General features: G+C 44.7%; 1 protein-coding gene across 10 annotated transcripts in view; it reads right to left on the bottom strand.

Moving 5' to 3' along the window:
- Positions 1–5,970: 5,970 nt before the first annotated feature.
- Positions 5,971–18,437, bottom strand: part of grin2bb (glutamate receptor, ionotropic, N-methyl D-aspartate 2B, genome duplicate b) — a 98,073-nt gene continuing 85,606 nt past the window's right edge. For 8 of the 10 annotated variants that reach the window (XM_069168222.1, XM_069168220.1, XM_069168226.1 and 5 more), the window contains 2 exons: positions 10,673–10,911; positions 5,971–8,670 (listed from right to left, as the gene is read on the bottom strand). In XM_069168222.1, the coding sequence (XP_069024323.1) occupies positions 6,262–8,670; positions 10,673–10,911 (2,648 nt within the window). In that variant the 3' untranslated portion in view covers positions 5,971–6,261. The remainder of the gene's footprint in view (positions 8,671–10,672; positions 10,912–18,437) is intronic. The other 2 variants (XM_069168230.1, XM_069168228.1) reach the window with 2 other exon arrangements.

The raw sequence follows: 18,437 nt of genomic DNA on the forward strand, positions 1-18,437 counted from the left end.
CTTCATGTGAAAATGTTTTAAATAATTTACTATCTTGATTTAAAAGCTTACATTTATTATAGCCTAACGATAACATTGGACGGTCAATTAGGACCTACATAAAGTAGCGCCTAGAAACTCTGATGTGATGTGGTTCATTTCACTATTTTGTAAGACGGTTTTGGGGGGGAGGCGGGGGGGGGGGGAGTGAAACCATCCTTTAAACTCTGAGACTAAACTGAAATCAATCTGCTTTGTAAAGTTACAGGTGTTTCATCTACCTGTGTACCGTGTCCTGATGAGGTTCATAAGCGGAGGGTGCCGTGCTTTGGCCACAGGGTGTCAGTGCTGCCTGCTGCTGTGTAATCAATGTGACAACACACTGATTCCTGGAGGCTTGATCTTTTTTTTTTTTTTCCAGAAACGGTCCTCGTGGGCCCAGCAGGGGCTGTCTATTATCTGCTAACATAGTTATACTGTTTGTTTTGTGCATGGGGATCGTGTGTGTGTTGTCGCCACAGACAGCGAACTTTATGCTTTCATTAAAACTTTTCCAAGTGTTTCTACAGCAACCAGTTTCTCTCTGCTCCTCAACTGTCATCCTCAGCACATGCGCTGCAAGGTGGCATGTCCCTCCTCTCACTTGCTCCCTGTTTCAACCTGCAGCTGCACCCTAATTCCTCTTTTGTTTCTGTTGCATCAGTTTCATCCCCCCTTCTTTTTTTCAGACTGTAATCTGTACATCAAACAACCACACCCCTCTCCCTCCTCTCATCTCTCCTTCCATTTCGCTTTCCCCTCCACTGCCATGTGTGGGCGTTAAGCTCAGGCTGTACTTTCCATTTTGGTACTGTATTGTCAATGCATTGTTGCATCCAATCCAGTTAAGATGCTGTGGGAATACTGTATAAATCTCTCTCCATGTCTCTCCTTCTATACACCCCTCCTCCCTCCCCATCTCTGGAAAAAGAGCCAGTTGCTAGGTAACAGTTAATTGTCAAGAAGTAGTTATATGTGTTGCAATGCATCCTGAGGTTGTTGGGTTGGTGTAGGGACTAAACAAGCATGCAGAATAAATGGTTGATATTTTCTTTTATAAGAAAAAGGAGAGAAAACTGATTAAAAAGATTATTTCTACCGCCTCACCTTGCTCTGTGTCAGCATCCAGGACTGCAGCTGTTCAAAATTCTCCCACCGAATCTGTACGCAAGGCATCGGTACATTTTCAAACCCCGCTGCTATCTTTAAATAACTCCTGTTGCTGGACAGGGCTTTACCAGTGAAGAGAGAGAGTCTGAGGAGTGAGGGGGAGTGAGGTTTTATTTTTTTATTTTTTTTGGGGGGGGGGGCTTTGATCTCTGCTGCTCGGTTCAGTTTGCATCACTTCTCCTTTCCCTTCAATACGTCTCTCATTACATTTTTTTTACTCCTCTGTCTTGCTCGAGCATCTTCATTTTTTTCCTCTTTGATCTATAAAAACTCTTGTCCAACATGGTTCAATCTGAAATGATGAGTCCTGCTTATTACAAGACAAAAAGGAACAAAAATAAGATGTAGTACATGACATACTGTAAGAATATGAGCTGGTACAACAGTGTAATTGAATGTCAAATATAACAAGGACAAACATGAAAGACTTCTTGTTGCTTGATACCAACCTGCAGGCTGGGTAAATAAGTCAGAAAAATTAAAATACAAACCAGCTGAGATTTCTTATTTTTTATTAATACTCAACACTTTTATTCCAAAGAGACAGAAGAATAATATTTCTCAGCACTGATTTTCACATTGACTGTGTTTAATCTCATTTTCAATATTACTAAATATTCACTCAAATCTGAAATACTCTCTTCACACAAGTAATTTCTCTCCATACAAAAAAATGCAAGGGTGAACTAGAGTTTTGTCGTATGTACATTTTTCACAATCTGTACAGCTCAGGGATGCAGTCGTTCGATATTCTGCAGCGAAAGACAAAAACAGAAAATTCAACCAGAGAGAGGGGAAAAGAAAAAGAGATTACTTCTGTAGAAAAAAGCAACAGATAATCCATTGTGCTTTCAGGGTACCAATTAATGATGGTGCTTTACAATATTTCCTTTGTGAAAAACATCCTTTCTAACTGGTCTTGGACCAAAAACTAAATAAAAAGACAAAGTCTGACTCATTAAATGTGTGCACTATCTGTGTGTAATAATAAATGATTGCACATATCCTGGCCTGAAGTCATTACAAAAGCAATTTTGCGCGGGGGAACCTGCGAATCAAAGATTTATCCCAAATAGATGTATTCTATGTATTTTTTATCAAAAGTCCATGAGCGTGAGGTAAAGTATTTACATACAGTTTTATAGTACATGTACAGTAAACAGTTATCTCACACACACACACTCTGTCTCTCTTCCATGAGCACACACAGAGGTAATCAAGCGTATGTATTCAGGCACATACAATAACAGAAATAATGAAATGTACCAAGATCTATTTAGAGGAAAAAAAACAGGAAAAGTAGTTGAAATTAAAAAAAGGCTTCTTCAGTGACAATGAATGTGTAAACTAAGACCTCAGCCTCATTGAAAAGCATCTACACAAACTATAAAGAAAACTGATCTTTGTATAAGATCAACAATAATAAAAACTTTTCCATCCCAGTGAAAATTTTAAATCAGTTGATCAGTTTGTCATATTTATCTAAGTATAACCAAAATTTGTACTCTTAGATTGGTGTCTCCTCTTGCACAAACAAGCAAACACACGCACGCACACCTACAGTACTACATGGATCATCAGTACCAGTGAAAGTGATAAAATCCCAAATATTGTTCAAATACACACCATTTTTTTGGGCTAAAGTTAAGATTTAAAAAACAGAAATAAAGAAAAAATGTATACATGCAAGTCCTTACAAACACTAGAGACCCCCTAGTATCATACATACTGACTTGTCAACCCAGAGAAGGAAAGTCTTCTGAGGTTTCGACTGGGATGTACAACAAACTAAATATTAGATCCATTCAGTCAGATTGTGCTTATATATTCAAATTTGGTTTGGCAAAAGTCAAGTTTAAGTGATTACAAGTGACTGAAAATGGAGACTAGTTGTCTTAAATAGTAAATGATAATATTGTAACAGTAGAAAGAGCTGTAAATTTAACAAAACACAACTCAGTTTTCATCTGGATGATGTGTTAAAGCAGAGATGACCTGCATGTCTGACTTTGTGGATTCATTAGCCACATTTTGAGCAAAAATACCTACAAGTCCATCAATAAGAAAGGCAATGCTTCTGTTTTTATTATACAAAACCTGCTTTTAGGACACTTTCGCCTCTATATTCTTTCTCCCCACAAAAATTCTGCAGTCGACACAATCCACACAGGGTCGTTGACTTGTGGGGAGGGATTCTTTCCTTTATCAAAATCTCAGCATGTGAAGCAGTCTATGGCCCCGGTGGAGGAAGAAATCAAGGTTACAGTACAGAGAGAAATTATTCCTTATGTTGTGTTTTGTGAACAATGTGTCTGAGCAATGATGGGTAGGAAAGCTGATGAGGAATAGATTTACTGTATGTCCAGGTCCTCTGTGAGACTATAACTTAAAGGAATAGGCTGACAATTTAGGAAACAGATGAGAAGATCAATATTTAGCTTGTTAAGTATGAAGCTTTAGCCAGATAGCTTAATTTAACTGGAGACATCCTGCCTGGCGCTATCCAACAGTAATAAAATCCATCTACCAGCACCTTTGAAACCCACTAACATCTCCTATTCATACTTTATTGTTTGTTAAATATCAAGAAAACAACAGTCTAAAAAAGACAAATTGTGTACCTGACTATTTTGAGTGTGATTGTTTGCATGGCAACAGCTTACAAACTCTCTTAAACTTAGATTTTGTGCAAATTAATAAAATAAACTATAACATACAACAACAAATTGAATAAATAAGATAAAACATCTTTATTGGTGAGCTTTAAAGGTGCTGCTGGGTGAATTTTGTTATCTTCACACACAGCTACAATTTTCTGTTGTTGTTTGTTAAAAATGTTCTGAGAAAATTATGCAATGTTCCAGTAATGTTTTTAGTGAAATGTTTTTGTTTGTTTGTTTTTGTTGAGAATGTTGGTCTTAAAGGCAGGATAACATTCTCTAAAAACATCATAATAATATTTTGTTGCCAGTCTTAAAATATTTTCCAGAACATTGTCAGAATATTTACCCTAATTCTTAAAATGTACTTATTAATGTTTTTTTATTATTAAATGATGTTATTTTCGTGAAGAATAGCATGCTTTATAAACATTTTACAAATGTTTTGAAAATAACAGTCTTATAATGGTTTTAGAAAAGGTTATCCTACCTTTAAGAAGAACAATTTGGGAAGAAAATCAAAACTCTGCATTGAAACATTCCTTGAACACTGCATCATTTCTAGCAGGGCAACTGTCTCCCCTTGTTTTCAGTCTTGATGCTCAGCTAAGCTAACCAATAGCTTCATATTGATCGTATAGTCATTAAAAGTGTTATCAGTGTTCTTATCGAAGTATCAAACTACTCCTTTAAATCTCAGCAGGGTGTGATTCAGTATGTGTTTGGAGCTGTTGTCTGAGCCAGAAACACTTTTCAATTGTTTTGGGACTGTTATAGTTAAATTTATGAACTGGCCATGGTCCTTTAAACCTGCCCGATACAACATAAACCTTTTATAATCCTCACATCACTCAAATGAGATCCTATAAAACAGCAGGCCAGGCTTGTAACAGTAATCATGCAAAAATGAACTGCTCATCCCAGTGACAGAGGCCTCTCTCTTGAGTCGATTATGGCCCAGTCCTGAACAGCTAAACTGTCACGGCCAATTGAGCCAGACCCAATGAACCGCCATGACAGCAAAAAGCGGACATTAAATGCATGTATTTAATGGAAAGTTGGCTTCTGGGTTATCTCTTATGAGTAGGTGAGGAGTGATAAAGCTTGTAAAGCTTCTTGAGATGTGATTTTAAGGAAATTGACTTGTACTTAGATTAACTGTGGAGTTAATATAGCAAGAAGAAACGTCTATATTCTAACCCTTACAATGCTGCCACTGTGTACTTTTAGTGGTTGAGGATCAATGTTGAAATATATGCTTCCTGTAATGCCGCCATTTCTGTGTTTGGCTTATAGTATCAGTTAAATGCTTAAAAACTCTTCCCTCATATCACTTGTTCACTTGTATTTTCACTCTCAAATCAATTGACAAATTGTTCGCAGGTGGATCTGTCTATCAACAGAAGATAGGCAGAAAATTAGGATTAGTCCTTTAAGGCACATCCAGCTCAAAATGTGAGAACCATTTGGTTCGGCCGAGCAGAACAGAACGAGAGGAAAACGGCAAATCAGTATTATGATGTTGCTTCTGCAGCTGAAAAAATACCTTTGCAAAGTCATAAGTACATACAATGTACTCAGAGAGTCATGCCTTTCACGTACACTTTTACAGCAATCAAAAGTAAGAAAGTAAAAAAAAAAAATCTAACATGAAGAATTAATAGCAAAGAAGAGTCCAAATTACAGGAACCGAAAAAAAGATCTGTACCGACACCTGGTCTACCAGTGTCCTGTAATATTGGTAAGCTAAGAAATAATTAACATCATACAAATATGTAACATGAACTATTTAAATAAATAAAATCGAAAAACAATCCAAACCAATCATCATTAAACACTGGAATAATAGTCAATAATATTATTAACATTATCAATACAATTATTATTAGTTTACCCTGTGACTTCAACAGAAGTGTTGATTTCTCATTCATGATTGTATTTCCGTTGCTAAACAAAATGTTTGTTTTGCTGTTGAGGAGCTGCAGGAGGGAGGGAAAGACAATGAACATGTGAAGAGAGCAGAGACTGGAGATTTTATTTAAGTTTTTCCCCTCCCTCCCTTCCTCCCTCCCTTTTGTCCCTCCCTCCTTCCCTCCCTCCCTCCTTTCCTCCCTCCCTCCCTCCCTTCAGATCTTCCTCTGAGCGTCAGAGCAGCACCAGAAACCTTTCTTCTCATTAAAAACTTGTCCCCCGCCGGACTTCACCACAGCTTAACCGGCAGTGGCCTCTGTGCATTGTCCAAATTCTTTCCATTTAGTGCAGTGAGAGCAACACACCCGTCATCGTTTCTCCTCATTCTCTTCACGCAGAGAGGTCATCAGCCTGTGCTGTTTCAAGTTTCTCCTCTTCCCCTCATTTCTTCACCCACTTCATCTTCTCTCTGTCTGTCTGTCTGTCTACCCCGTCTTCGCTCTCAGACGTCTGATTCAATGCTGGAGAGCTTTTCATAAACGTGTCCATTGCTGGCACCGTTGAAGGGTCTCTGTCCCTGCCCCAAAGCTAAGGTGTCCCTGCCCACAGGCAGTAGCTTGTTTCCCCCCTGGTGGTTCCCCATGGGCCCTCCCATCCCGCCCATACACAGGTCTTTGGGGAACCTGGGGGCCACATTGGACATCACCCCAGCTGTGGCGGATGCGGGCAAATAGGAAGTCACTCCCATGGAGCTGCGGAAGTCCCCTCCTCCTCGGCTGTTGTTGAGAAGTTGCTGCTGCTGCTGCTGTTGCTGCGGCTGTGGCTTTTTGACGTAGTACGGTGTGGCACCGTGTAAAAGACACTGGTCATCGCCGAAGGTTGGGATGAAGGGGTTCTGGTTCACCTTATCTGGGTAGAGAGATTTAGACAAGGAGTAAGTCCCGGCCCCTCTGCTGCTACCACCACCACCACCACCACCACAGCCCCCACCTCCCATCATAGCTCTATCTCTGTCCCTCAGGTCTCTCTCCCCCACCGACCGCCGATGCAACCCACCTTCGCCTCCACGGAACAAACTGAAAGAGGAGCCACCTTTCGCCCTATCGCCGCCTATTCCTCCAAACATGGGAGACTCTCTGTCAGCTGAATACCTTTCAAACATATGAGCATACGGGCTGGGGCCCTCCATGGAGCGGTCTCTGTCTTTCAGGCTCACACTTCGGGGCTGGAGAATCTGCCCCCCAACGCCGCCGCCAACCCCTCCCTTGCGGCCTGCGCCCTCCCTCTGCAGGTCCACAAAGGTGTCGTATGAGTGTTGCCTCCGTAACACCCTCCCACCTGGTCCTAGCTTCCTGCGCTGTGCCTGAGTTTGTGTTTGGCTGGGTCCTATGCTGCTCTTCCCTCCAGAGAACAACATGTTATTATCCTCGCTGATGTTGTAGAGGTTGCTCGGCTGCATCTTACAGGAGTCGCAGCGTTTGCATGTAGCGGAGCTGGGGCGACTGCCGCTCCCCCCAACTCCGCTAGTTGGGCATGTGCCGCCTCCTCCTACGCCTCCACTGTGGTGACACACACTGTGGCAGTTACGACACTCCCAGTCACCCCCTGCTATGCCCCCACCTCCTAACCCAGAAACCCCCTTCTCCCAGCAGGTGTGGGCCTGCTGCCCTGCTGACACTGTGCCAAGCCCTCCTTTACAGTCTGCTTTCTTTCCTTTACCTTTGAGGAAGTCTTCCACAGGAACTAAGCTTTTACAGATGCCACCACCGCTACCACCGCCCACACCACTTCCTCCACTTCCACCCTCTTGCTCCCACTTGGTCTTGCCCTCCTTGGAGCGGAACTGCTCCGCATAGAAATCCCTCAGGTTCTCTTTTTCTTTGCGGAATAAGTAAGGTGAAGAATTACCCCCTCCTCCTCCCCTCTTCCGCTCCACGGAAGGTGAGACCGTGCGGTGAGCCTGGGGCCCGTGGGGGAAGTGGTGGTGGACGGTGTGGTGGTGGGGTCTCCTCCTCAAGCCGCTCAGCTCTATCTGGTCCTGCTCCCGTCTGCACTTGGCAGAGGCCGGCCTCTTTTTCAGGCTGTCCCTGTACTGCTTACGCCGCTTGGTGTTGCCCTCCAGGTTGCCATAGGTGACAGTGTGCGTGGAGATATCCGACACATCAGAGCGAATGTTCCCATCGTCACCCCCCGAACCACCCCCACCCCCACCACAGTACCTGTCGTGCCCCCCGATGAGCCCCGTGCTGGATGCGCCTCCTTTGAAAGAAAACCTGCCGTACACATTGCTTCCCTTGAACCCACCCTGGTTGGAATCCGCAGGGGTGTGGCCGGCGATCAGGTCAAATTTACTGGTATTCCTGTGAGTCATGGAGGGGCGGGGCTGGGTGGTGAAGATGGGAGCTACTCCTCCCCCTAAACTGTCGCAATCGAACATGCCCCCCTCCAACGAGCTAGCGCTGCCCAAGCTACGTGGCCTATTAGGCGGGGGGCCGGACATACCCAGAGCCGAGGCCGGGTGGTGGTGCAGGTAATGGTCCTGGTACAGGTTGCTGTCCTTCAGGGGCAAGTTGCCAAAAGTCCTCTCCACTTCGTTGATGTAGTCACTGAACATGTTGTCCTCTGGGAGGTAGGGCGGGGCAGATTTGCAGTCTGCAGGGTGACCAACCAGACTGCGCCGGTGCCCCTGGATGTCATAGACAGCCGACTCACGGCCACTGTGACTGTACTCCAGGGCGGCGTGTGGAGAGCCGTTAATGCCCGGGACGGCAGTCATGTCCTTGGCAGTGCGGAGCAACCGTAGGATGTTGGAGTGGGTGTTGTTCATGTTCTTCTTCATGGTGGACGAGGGCGAGTCTATGGTCGACTTGTTTTCCTCGATTTGTACCCCATGGATGCAGCTGTAGATACCCTGGAGTGTGAAATTAGAAGAAAAAGGGAGGTAGAGAGAGAAAGAGAGTGTGAGACAGGCCATGGGAGGAAGAAGGAACAAGAGTGAGCGTGATAAAGTATGAAACCCGAGTGAGAGTACAACAGTAAAATGTGTGGTTGTAGTGAGGAGTCGAGAGCCAGAGGGGATTCAATGTTGTAGAGACGGAGTCAAACACCAGACACATAACAGCCAGACAGACAGACACAGAGAGAGAGAGAGGCAGAGACAGGCAGAGAGGTTAATGCATTGCCATGTTCTCTACGACCCCCCTCATGTTTACACACTATTAAACAGTAATAGGTTCTGAGTTCATAAATGACTTTTCTCCGGGGAACAGTACGGACCCTCACAGCTGCTGCTCAGACACAAATAACTGAGTGAGAGGGGACAGAGAAGATCAGTGCTTTGATTGATAACACAAGGGGAGCAGTGAGCTCATGGTTTTGAACACCAATCAATAGGTTTAATCAATGTCATTTAAATTCAGCTGACACCGCTGCCACTGCCTTTCTACATCTAGTGTTTTACTTGCTTCCTTTCATAAAAACACAAGAAGATGAATCACTTTGTAAAGGTTTCTCTGACTTGCCGCAGACATCAGAGACACAAGCATTAACTAACATCTACTTAAAGTGTCATCATCCATCAGTGTGCGTCTGTGTGGTTTTTTTGATTGGTTGGTAGAAGCCGAATTTACATGCGAGGGGGAAGCCTTTTGCAAGTGGAGTCAAACAAGCGTGTTCAAATGGGGGCTGAGGGAATCTGTGTTCAAGGCGACAGCCAAATCTGAAAGGTTGAGGACACACTACCCACCAGCCAGCGCGCGGGCCAACATTCCTCAAAGGCGTCAACTTGTCAGAAACAGTTTCTGTCTGACTCTTAGGCACTTTCCCCATTGCTGAGCTACATTCATGAATGTGAAACTTCAACCCTCTTTGCTCTCCATTCTTCCTTTGTGTCTGTTTTATCTCCATTTCCGAGTGCTTTGGTGAGCGGCAGCTACTCCAATGGGATTGTCTGTCTTTATCTCTTTACATCTATTGCTACTATGGCTGCTGTGGAAGGTAATAGAACAGAGGTTAAAGGGACACCACTGTGTCTCTTCATTTTTCTCTTCCTTTGTTCTGCTAACAGTTCTATTCATTATCATGACTCTCGCTTGTTCTCCCTCTGTATCTTTTTATCCCTTTGTAGTCTCACTTGTCCATCTGTGGAATACTTTTCTATAAACTGTATATGAACTGCAGTTTTTATGAATGTATCTCTATTTTAACAATTTTTTTTCTTTCTCACACTGTAACTGCACTCTTTAACCAGACATGTATAAAAGATCTCTGGCTGCATAACCACTTTTTAATTATATGAGACACCTCAAATATGTCTGCACTTGAAATGGATGTAATTCAATAAAATCAAAATTTTCAAACCTATATGGAATTTTAAAGTTGTCACAAAAGAAGCTGTTTTTTTTACAGTGTGTAAATATATATATTAAAAAAATCTAAGACAGAGGCAGATTGCTGCCAATTCAACAAGCATTGAAAACAGTGCTTTTAACAAGTACTCATGGCCATTTGTCTCATTTAAGGTCCTTCAGGTCGGTTTGAGTGGGTGTTAACCAAATGACATTACAATTGGAAACACCTTCATACCCTAGACCAAACATAAACACTCGTGTCCTTTTCTCAGGCAAATAATAAGACAATTTGCATGCAGAAACAACCTGCTTCTCAAAAGGTAAGATTATGCAAATTAAATAAATGGATTTTTCTGTATAGCACAGGATGCTCTTGCCTTGTGTTTTGGTGTTCAACAACTGAGTGAAAAAAAAAAGCCACAGGTAAGTGAGGTGAGTCATCGAGACCCCCTGACTGACTCGATACACCTCAACCACGGCCAGTGGTTTTAAAACAGCCGCTCCTGTGATCTTTCTGTCAGGAGGGCTGAGGTCAGGCCTAAAATAAAATAAGAGCACACTCACTCTGCTAATGGAGAAGGTGACTCCGGGCTTTCCGGAGCACACGCCCATGAAGCAGAAGCGCAGCTGCCAGTAGAATAAATGTTCACAGATGAAGGTGATGAGTGACAGAACCATGGCGGCCCCGAGCATGTAGAAGACCCCAGCCATGTTGTCCACGTCCAGCTGACTGCTCATCACCTCGTTCTTCTCGTTGTGACAGATGCCCGTCAGCCATAGGGCCTCCAACTCCTCCATCTCACCTGGAGACACATTCACACAGGTATCAATGAGTTGGCCTGGTGTGACCTGAACACCAGGATGTTTGCCTGAAGGTGTCTGAACATGTAATTGTGAGAGCAAAGAAAATAGGGCACTTTCTTTCTTTTTTTAGGGGGGGCGTTGATGCCAAAAACAGCTCAGGTCTCAACTACGTGCTACAAACATCATACCGCATTAATTTGACTGAACGCCCCCCAGAGGATCATCCTCATTAAAGATTGCTTACGCAAGGAAAACCCTTCCTTGTGGTGGGAAATAAACACAACTGCCTGCTGGGACTTGACAATCCTCAGAGAGGAAGTGTGTGTGGTCATGTGACAAGCATTTCCGCCCTCAAAGGTGTTCCCCTCAGTTCCTCATCCCTGGGGGGAACAGTGAAGGGAGAGATGTCCAGTGAGATTTGTTTGATGGTCTTTTTTTTGTGTCTGTGAGATCAGGGGTTATATACTTTGCATTTGCTTGCATAACACTGTTTCGTGTATGGATGTTTGTGTCACAGAGCTGTTTACTACTTTTCACCAAAACTTTCTTGCCTAAATGAACCTCAGTGGAAGAAGAGGAGTTACTGTATGTAGAAGACTTAAGATGATCATCATGTTGATGAGTATCAAATGGAAAGGCAGTTCATGGACCGAAACATTTCTAACCAATGAGCAAGGGGAAATGTAACATAGTAGGATTCATTTTGTTCATGAAAGAAATAGTTTAACATTTTTGAAATACGCTCTTTTGGTTAAATACACTGTCCGTATCAATCACAAGGTTGAAGCCAGGAGGAAAGTAGGGTAATCAAGAACAGGAAGCAGGGGGAAACAAGAAGCTTGGCTCTGTCCACAAATCTTTCTAACAGCACTGCTAAAGCTCCAACTAACCATTACATCTTATTTATATACACAAACAGGACTGTAAAGTTAGAAAATGTTTGGCTATAATCCAGCCATCCCATCACCACGAAGTTGTATGGTAGCATATGACACGTCAAAAATGTGATTCGTTACGTATTGAAAAAGAGCAGTATTGTAACAAGCAAGGAATCTTCGATGATCAAAGTGGTGAAAGAAATATTTACATATTTACCCTTTCATTCCAATGGAAGTCCAAACATCTCATTTAACATCTTCATACCAGGAATGGAAATTGATTGTTTCCCTTTAAAACCAAGTGGCAACCCACTGTGACGTCACCCATTGATTTGTGGAGGCGTTTTAAAGCCTCCTGTTATGTGGTGGTGTTGGTGAACGGACCAAGACGCAAACACACAGCACGTAACTTGAAAACAGGAAGTTTTATTTTCTAAAACAGGGGGGGAAAAGAAAACTGAACGTGCATAAACACAGAAATAGCCAATAATCGTCTTTTTCCCGACACGGGATTGCCAAGACACATCAACTGGTGATCTCCGTGGAACGACACAGGATGGCTTCTTCGTGTAGGTGATCTCCGTGGATCGACCCTGGATGGCAGGTACGTACCATAGGGTAACAGGAACACTGGCACACAAGTAGGACTGCGGCAGGCAGGAGACAGACGGGGTGTCAAAACCGGAATTGTAGAACAAGCAAACAGACTTACTGAACTGCAATGTGGTACCAGGTGAGATGATCGAACGGACTGACGCAGGTGGAGTGGAGGGCCGGGGTTCATATACTGCTGTGTGGTGATTACTGGAATGAGAACCAGCTGTGCCAGCTGAAAGAGGTGTAGTAGTGGGAGGTGACTGGAGGTGGACAGTGGAATGAATCCACACCCTAAACACACAGACCAAAACATAGAACACATGACAGACAAAAACAAACAGGTGAGAAGACAGGAAACATGAGGAAAAGGGTTATCAGGGAAAACAGAGGTATCGACAAAAAGGGACAGGCGGAGATCCTGACAGTACCCCCGTCCCAACGGGAGCTTTCATGCGAACCAGCAGGCTTGTCAGGGTTCTGGTGGTGAAACTCACGGTACAAGTCGGGATCCAGAATCCAAGAGCGGGGAACCCAACAACTCCCCTCCAGGCCATAACCCTCCTAGTCCACCTGGTATTGGAAATCACGGCCCCAGCAGTGGACATCCAAGAGGCAACGTACAGTATATGCGGGGCCGCCATCAATGAGCCGGGGGGGAGGAGGAGTTTCGGCCAGAGGGCTCAGAGGACTGGAGGTTATGGGCTTCAGGAGGGATACATGGAACACTGGGTGGATTCTCATAGAGTCGGGGAGCTTGAGCTTGATGGCTACGGGGTTGATGACCTCCACAACGGGGATGGCCACTAAAAGGTCCGACGGAGCCAGGTGATGGTGCGTCGGATACCTGGGTGGCAGGACATCCCGGATTCATGGGCCCACAGCACCACCAGAGAGCGGACGGGGGGAGGCACAAACAGGCGGATAAGAGGTCCACCTCCGGGGTCCGACTGGGGGTCCCGTACAGCGGATTCCATCTCCCAGGTGAGGGCCCCTAGCACACAGGAAGGCGGGAGTATTGTATCAAGCACCAAGTCTTTGTCGTCTAGAGCAAACTGACGGGAGAAAGCATTAGGTTCAGTGTTCTTATGATGGGGGCAGTAGGTGATGGTGTAACTGAAACTGGAGAAAAATAACGCCCAACGGGTTTGGCGGGAGTTGAGGTGTTTGGCTGTGTGAATGTATTCCAGGTTCGTGTGGTCTATCGAGACATCGAAAGGGTGCACCGACTCTTGGTTTCCCACATCATAGTTCCTCTCAGCTGGAGACAGTTGGCGAGAGAAGAAAGCGCAGGGACGAAGCTTAGAGTCCGAACTAGAGTGTTGAGACAGTACCGCCCACACTCCCGTGTCCGAGGCGTTCACCTCCACAATGAACTGACTGCTGTCGTTGGGTTGGATGAGGATGGGTGCTGATGGGTGCTGAAGCGGATCATTCCTTTAGGGAACGGAACATCTGATCAGCTTCTGGAGTCCATGTGAAAGCTATCTTTGAGGAGGTAAGTCTGGTGGTGGGGGGGCAGCCGTCTTACTATAGTCCCGGATGAATCTACGGTAAAAGTTGGCGAACCCAAAAAACTGCTGGAGCTGTTAACGGGTCGAGAGTATTGGTGACTCGGTCACTGCCTTGACCTTCTCTGGGTCTGTTCTGACCTGACTCCTCTCGATGATAAACCCCAGGAACTGAACAGACGAAATGTGGAATTTGCACTTCTCCACCTTTACGAACAGTTGGTTCTCCAGGAGGCGTTGTAAAACTTGACAGACGTGGTAGTACTGTTCCTGGAGGCCAGATGAGGATATCAGGATATTGTCAAGATAGACAAAGACGAAGAGGTTGAGGAAGTTGCGGAGGACGTCGTTAACCAGGGCCTGGAACATTGCAGGAGCATTGGACCTGATGACAAACATAGTGTGGCCGGAAGGAGCAGGCAAGATTGGGGGTGGGGTAGTCCTTGTGAATCACTTGCCAGTATCCCCACATTTACTGGTGAGCTCCCCCTTTTGGCCAAACAGGACATGACTAGATGAGGTGTCCAGGGTCTCCGCAGTAGAAACAATCGCCCGAACGGAGGCGTCGCTCTCTCTCCTCACGGGAGAGACAAGCCTGTCCAAGCTGCATGGGCTCCTCAGTTGAGGTGGATGGAGAGGCCGGGGCAGGAGAGAGGAAAAACAGGGCTTCTTTGTCGAGGTGGAACCGGAAACTGAAGGTGGGAGGTGGAGACAGTCTGGGGAGCTAGAGTTTGGGACCTGTAGTTCCTCTCCATCCGACGCTCTCGTAGCCGATTATCCAACCCCATAGTGAGGAAAATCAGTTCATCCAGGGACTCCGGTTCATCCCGAACCACGAGTTCATCCGTGATATTGTCTGGAAGACTGTGCAGGTAAACCCCCATTTGAGCATCCTCGTCCCAATCCGGCCATAATCCGGGAGAGTTGGATGTCAGGGGTCAGGAAGCAAAAAGTAAAAATATTATTCTTACTTTTATCATATAGTCTCCCTTTGGAAATGATTGTAACGCCATAACATATCAACAGTTCGAGTACCTGCCCCCGACTCAGGGAGGATCCTCCTCGAACTAGTACTCGAACTAGTCTGTAAAGGGAGAAAGTCAAGGAGACCCGTGTAGGCAGGTGAGGGTGTCCCTGAAATTCTCAGGGGCCGAGACAGGTGAGTCCAAGCTGGCTTGAGGGAAGACAGGTGGTCTCTGAGGACCGACGCTGAGCAGGGGGCTGGATACCTGGTGATTTCCGTGGACCGACGCAGGACAGCAGGCCGGGTCGACTGTGTGGTTTCCTGTGGACCGACACAGGACAGCGGGCAGGGTCGACTGTGTGGCTTCCTGTGGACGGGATTGCCAAGACATGTCAACTGGTGATCTCTGTGGAACGACACAGGATGACTTCTTCGTGCAGGCGATCTCCGTGGATCAACGCTGGACGGCAGGTACGTACCACAGAGTAGCAGACACACTGGCACACAGGTAGGACTGTGGCAGGCAGGAGACATACAGGTGGTCAGAACCGGAATGGCAAAACAAGTAAATGGCATGAGAACCAGCTGTGCCAGCTGAAAGAGGTGCAGTAGTGGGAGGCGGGCAGTGGAATGAATCCACACCCTCCAGACAGACCAAAACATAGAACACATGACAGACAAAAACAAACAGGGGAGAAGACAGGAAACGGTGATCGGGGAAAACAGAGGGAACGACAAACAGAGACAAGCGGAGAGCCTCACACCTCCAGTCTGGCACTTTAGCCTTCCCCATCTTGGTGTTTTTAGAGCCACAAGTGACCATATTTGGAGAAGCTGGGGAGAAGCGGGTGGTTGATCTGACTGAACACCTGAGGACACGATGCACACTCACCTATACCAGCAAACTGACACCACCCCAGGCCTGTCAATCAAAACAGACACGCCCCCAACATACAACTCTTTGAGGTCTAATGTCTAATTAATAATATAATTATTTTCAGAAGGACAAACAGTACACTGATCAGAAGGAGTGAATTTAGCAAATAACATCATAATGACTTTACTGACTGGGTATTTCATGACAGAAGTTGACACTTTGTGAATGGGAGTGTATTGTAGCCAGAGGTTTTGTGGAGCCAGCCCCTGGTGGCCTTCAGTAGTATTACTTTTTCAGGCATTTCTGTATTGGCTTCACTTTTTACTTTTAGAGGCTACGTTCATTTTTATATGCAGTCCATGTTTAAAATCTGTTCCAGAGTGTTCAGCTTCTGGCAGACGTTCAGGTGTGACACAAATTAATCTTCTCAACAGTCTGCAGTGACAAAGACATACAGTTAGGCCAAGACACAAGCTCTCCTGAGTGAACGCTCACTGCTATTAAATCTACAGTACAGTATGTGCATGTTTTAGACTCAGTGATGTGAAGCAAATGGAAATTGACCAATAGTTAGATCAATAAGCAGAATCTAAAATTATCCTCCCTCCATTCATATTCATCATCTTTCCCATGCCTCTTCTCCTCCTCCTCCACCTTCATTATAACATACAGCACATACAGTGTAACATCATGTTCATATCTTGACTTCCACAGTATGCGACAGATATGAGAAACATCGCTGAGTCTGATCTCTTGACCGGGACTAACGTATGTGTGCTGACAGCCAAATACTCTGCATGAAGTAATGAGAGGTAATGTCTGATGTGTCGGCTTCATGGACACAGCTGACAGGACAATAAGACTTCACTTCCAATGGGCAAATTTGAGCAGACATGTCTGAATTTTGGGAAACACACACTCAGGCATGCACACAGTCACATGTCACAAACATAGCCCATGTACATGCCCACATACATGCACAGATTGGCACGTTAATTAACATCACTCAGGAGGTTTGTCACAGCGTACATCGAGGTTTGAGTCAATCTGACTGCTACAGATCTGATCCAAGGTGAATGTTCTCTCTGTACTGACCTCTTTATCCATCACAGACACCAGAATGGAAAGTGATAGCACCTTGAAGGCCACCGTCTGAGTGTATGTGTATGTGTGTGTGTGTGTGTGTGTGTGTGTGTGTGTGTGTTTGTCAGCGTGCTGTGTAGTATATGATCTGACAGGTAGTGCGCAGCATGGAGGACACACTCTCTCTGGAGGTGGAGTGCTACTGTAGGTGTACTCTCCAAAGGCAAAGATTTACATCAGGAACAATAGTTTCTTTTATACGTCGCTTTTCCTGAGACTCAAAATGTAAAAGTCATGCCTAAATAAAGCATGGTGACACATGTAAAGAGCCTGTCCTACACACCATAGTGTGTAGGACAAGCTCTTTCAATAAGCAGCCGGATAAGGACCTTTTTGATTTTTCTATGACCGGCAGGAGGCTGCCTGGCATATGTGTGATATCATAAACAAAACTAAGGTATAGATCTGTAAGAAAATAGGAGTGATCATCTTGATTTGTAGACCATCTTTGGGTAACCTTGGGGACAGGATAGGATGGGGACTGGCAGGATCAGCTAAATGCTTGTGTGTGTGTGTGTGTGTGTGTGTGTGTGTGTGTGTGTGTGTGTGTGTGTGTGTGTGTGTGGATTAGCAACAGTACATGCTGAGGATTGACTGCAACAAGATCACACCTGCTCTGCACCCGCTGAAGAGAAACTCATGTGAGCTCAACTAACAACAAGGTTCAAAATCTCTTTGATATTATATATCATATAATTACATATCATATTGTGAGAAGTATTTCTAGTCATTAATTGCCCCCCCAAGGCACAAGTGATTTTCATATTTGGCCTCCTGATTAGGATTTAGGGGTATAAAATGGCATAAATGGAATATAATATTCATAATTTTGTTTTCGTAGGTATAAAATCACCTGAAACAAAACTTTGCTGTGTTTTAATTACCTTAGAATGAACTGAAGAAGAGTGACTAAAGAAACAGTAAAGCAGTAAAGTTTTCATTAGTTTTAGAACGGGACCGGAGTGTATATGATACATGATATCCATCCAGCTATAGTCCAGCATTTTCTTGGGGTGCTTCGGCTACGCCTAAAGCCCCCCTTTACCTTTTGTACCTAACTGGGCTTATTCATATAAAGAAAATATAGATTGTAGTATTCGTGGCTGGAAGAAAAACCCCAGCTGATGGGGTGTCTTTAATGGCTGCTCAAAGCATGAAAAAGGCAGAAAGTTTGACTCTACTTAGTTTTAGAAGAGCTAGTTCAGGTCATAAAAGAGAAATTGTATTCATGAATCTGACAGGGGGCTGCATTGTCTGAGCAGACAGATCTGTTTAAACTGAGTGGGAGAACTAATTTCGCGTTAGGCCCTCTTCACAGCTGACATTAATATCAAAACAGGCAGCTTGTGTGTTTTAGTGTTAGTATATGATGTAGTGCTGGCTACAGAACGTAAACATATATGTCTTTATAGCATACAGAGCAGGTGCATGTGCCTGTTCCTCAAATAAAAACAGCATCAAAGTGGTGAGCCTGACGTTTAATGTTTGAAAGTAACCTCTGACAGTGTGAACGAGTGATTTGCCATCAAGGACTCCTGCTGGTAGTTTGCAGCCACAC

Source organism: Embiotoca jacksoni, unplaced genomic scaffold (assembly GCF_022577435.1).
Source record: "Embiotoca jacksoni isolate LCO1_2020_lvr unplaced genomic scaffold, fEmbJac1.0.p SCAF_4, whole genome shotgun sequence".
Taxonomy (NCBI): Eukaryota; Metazoa; Chordata; class Actinopteri; family Embiotocidae; genus Embiotoca; species Embiotoca jacksoni.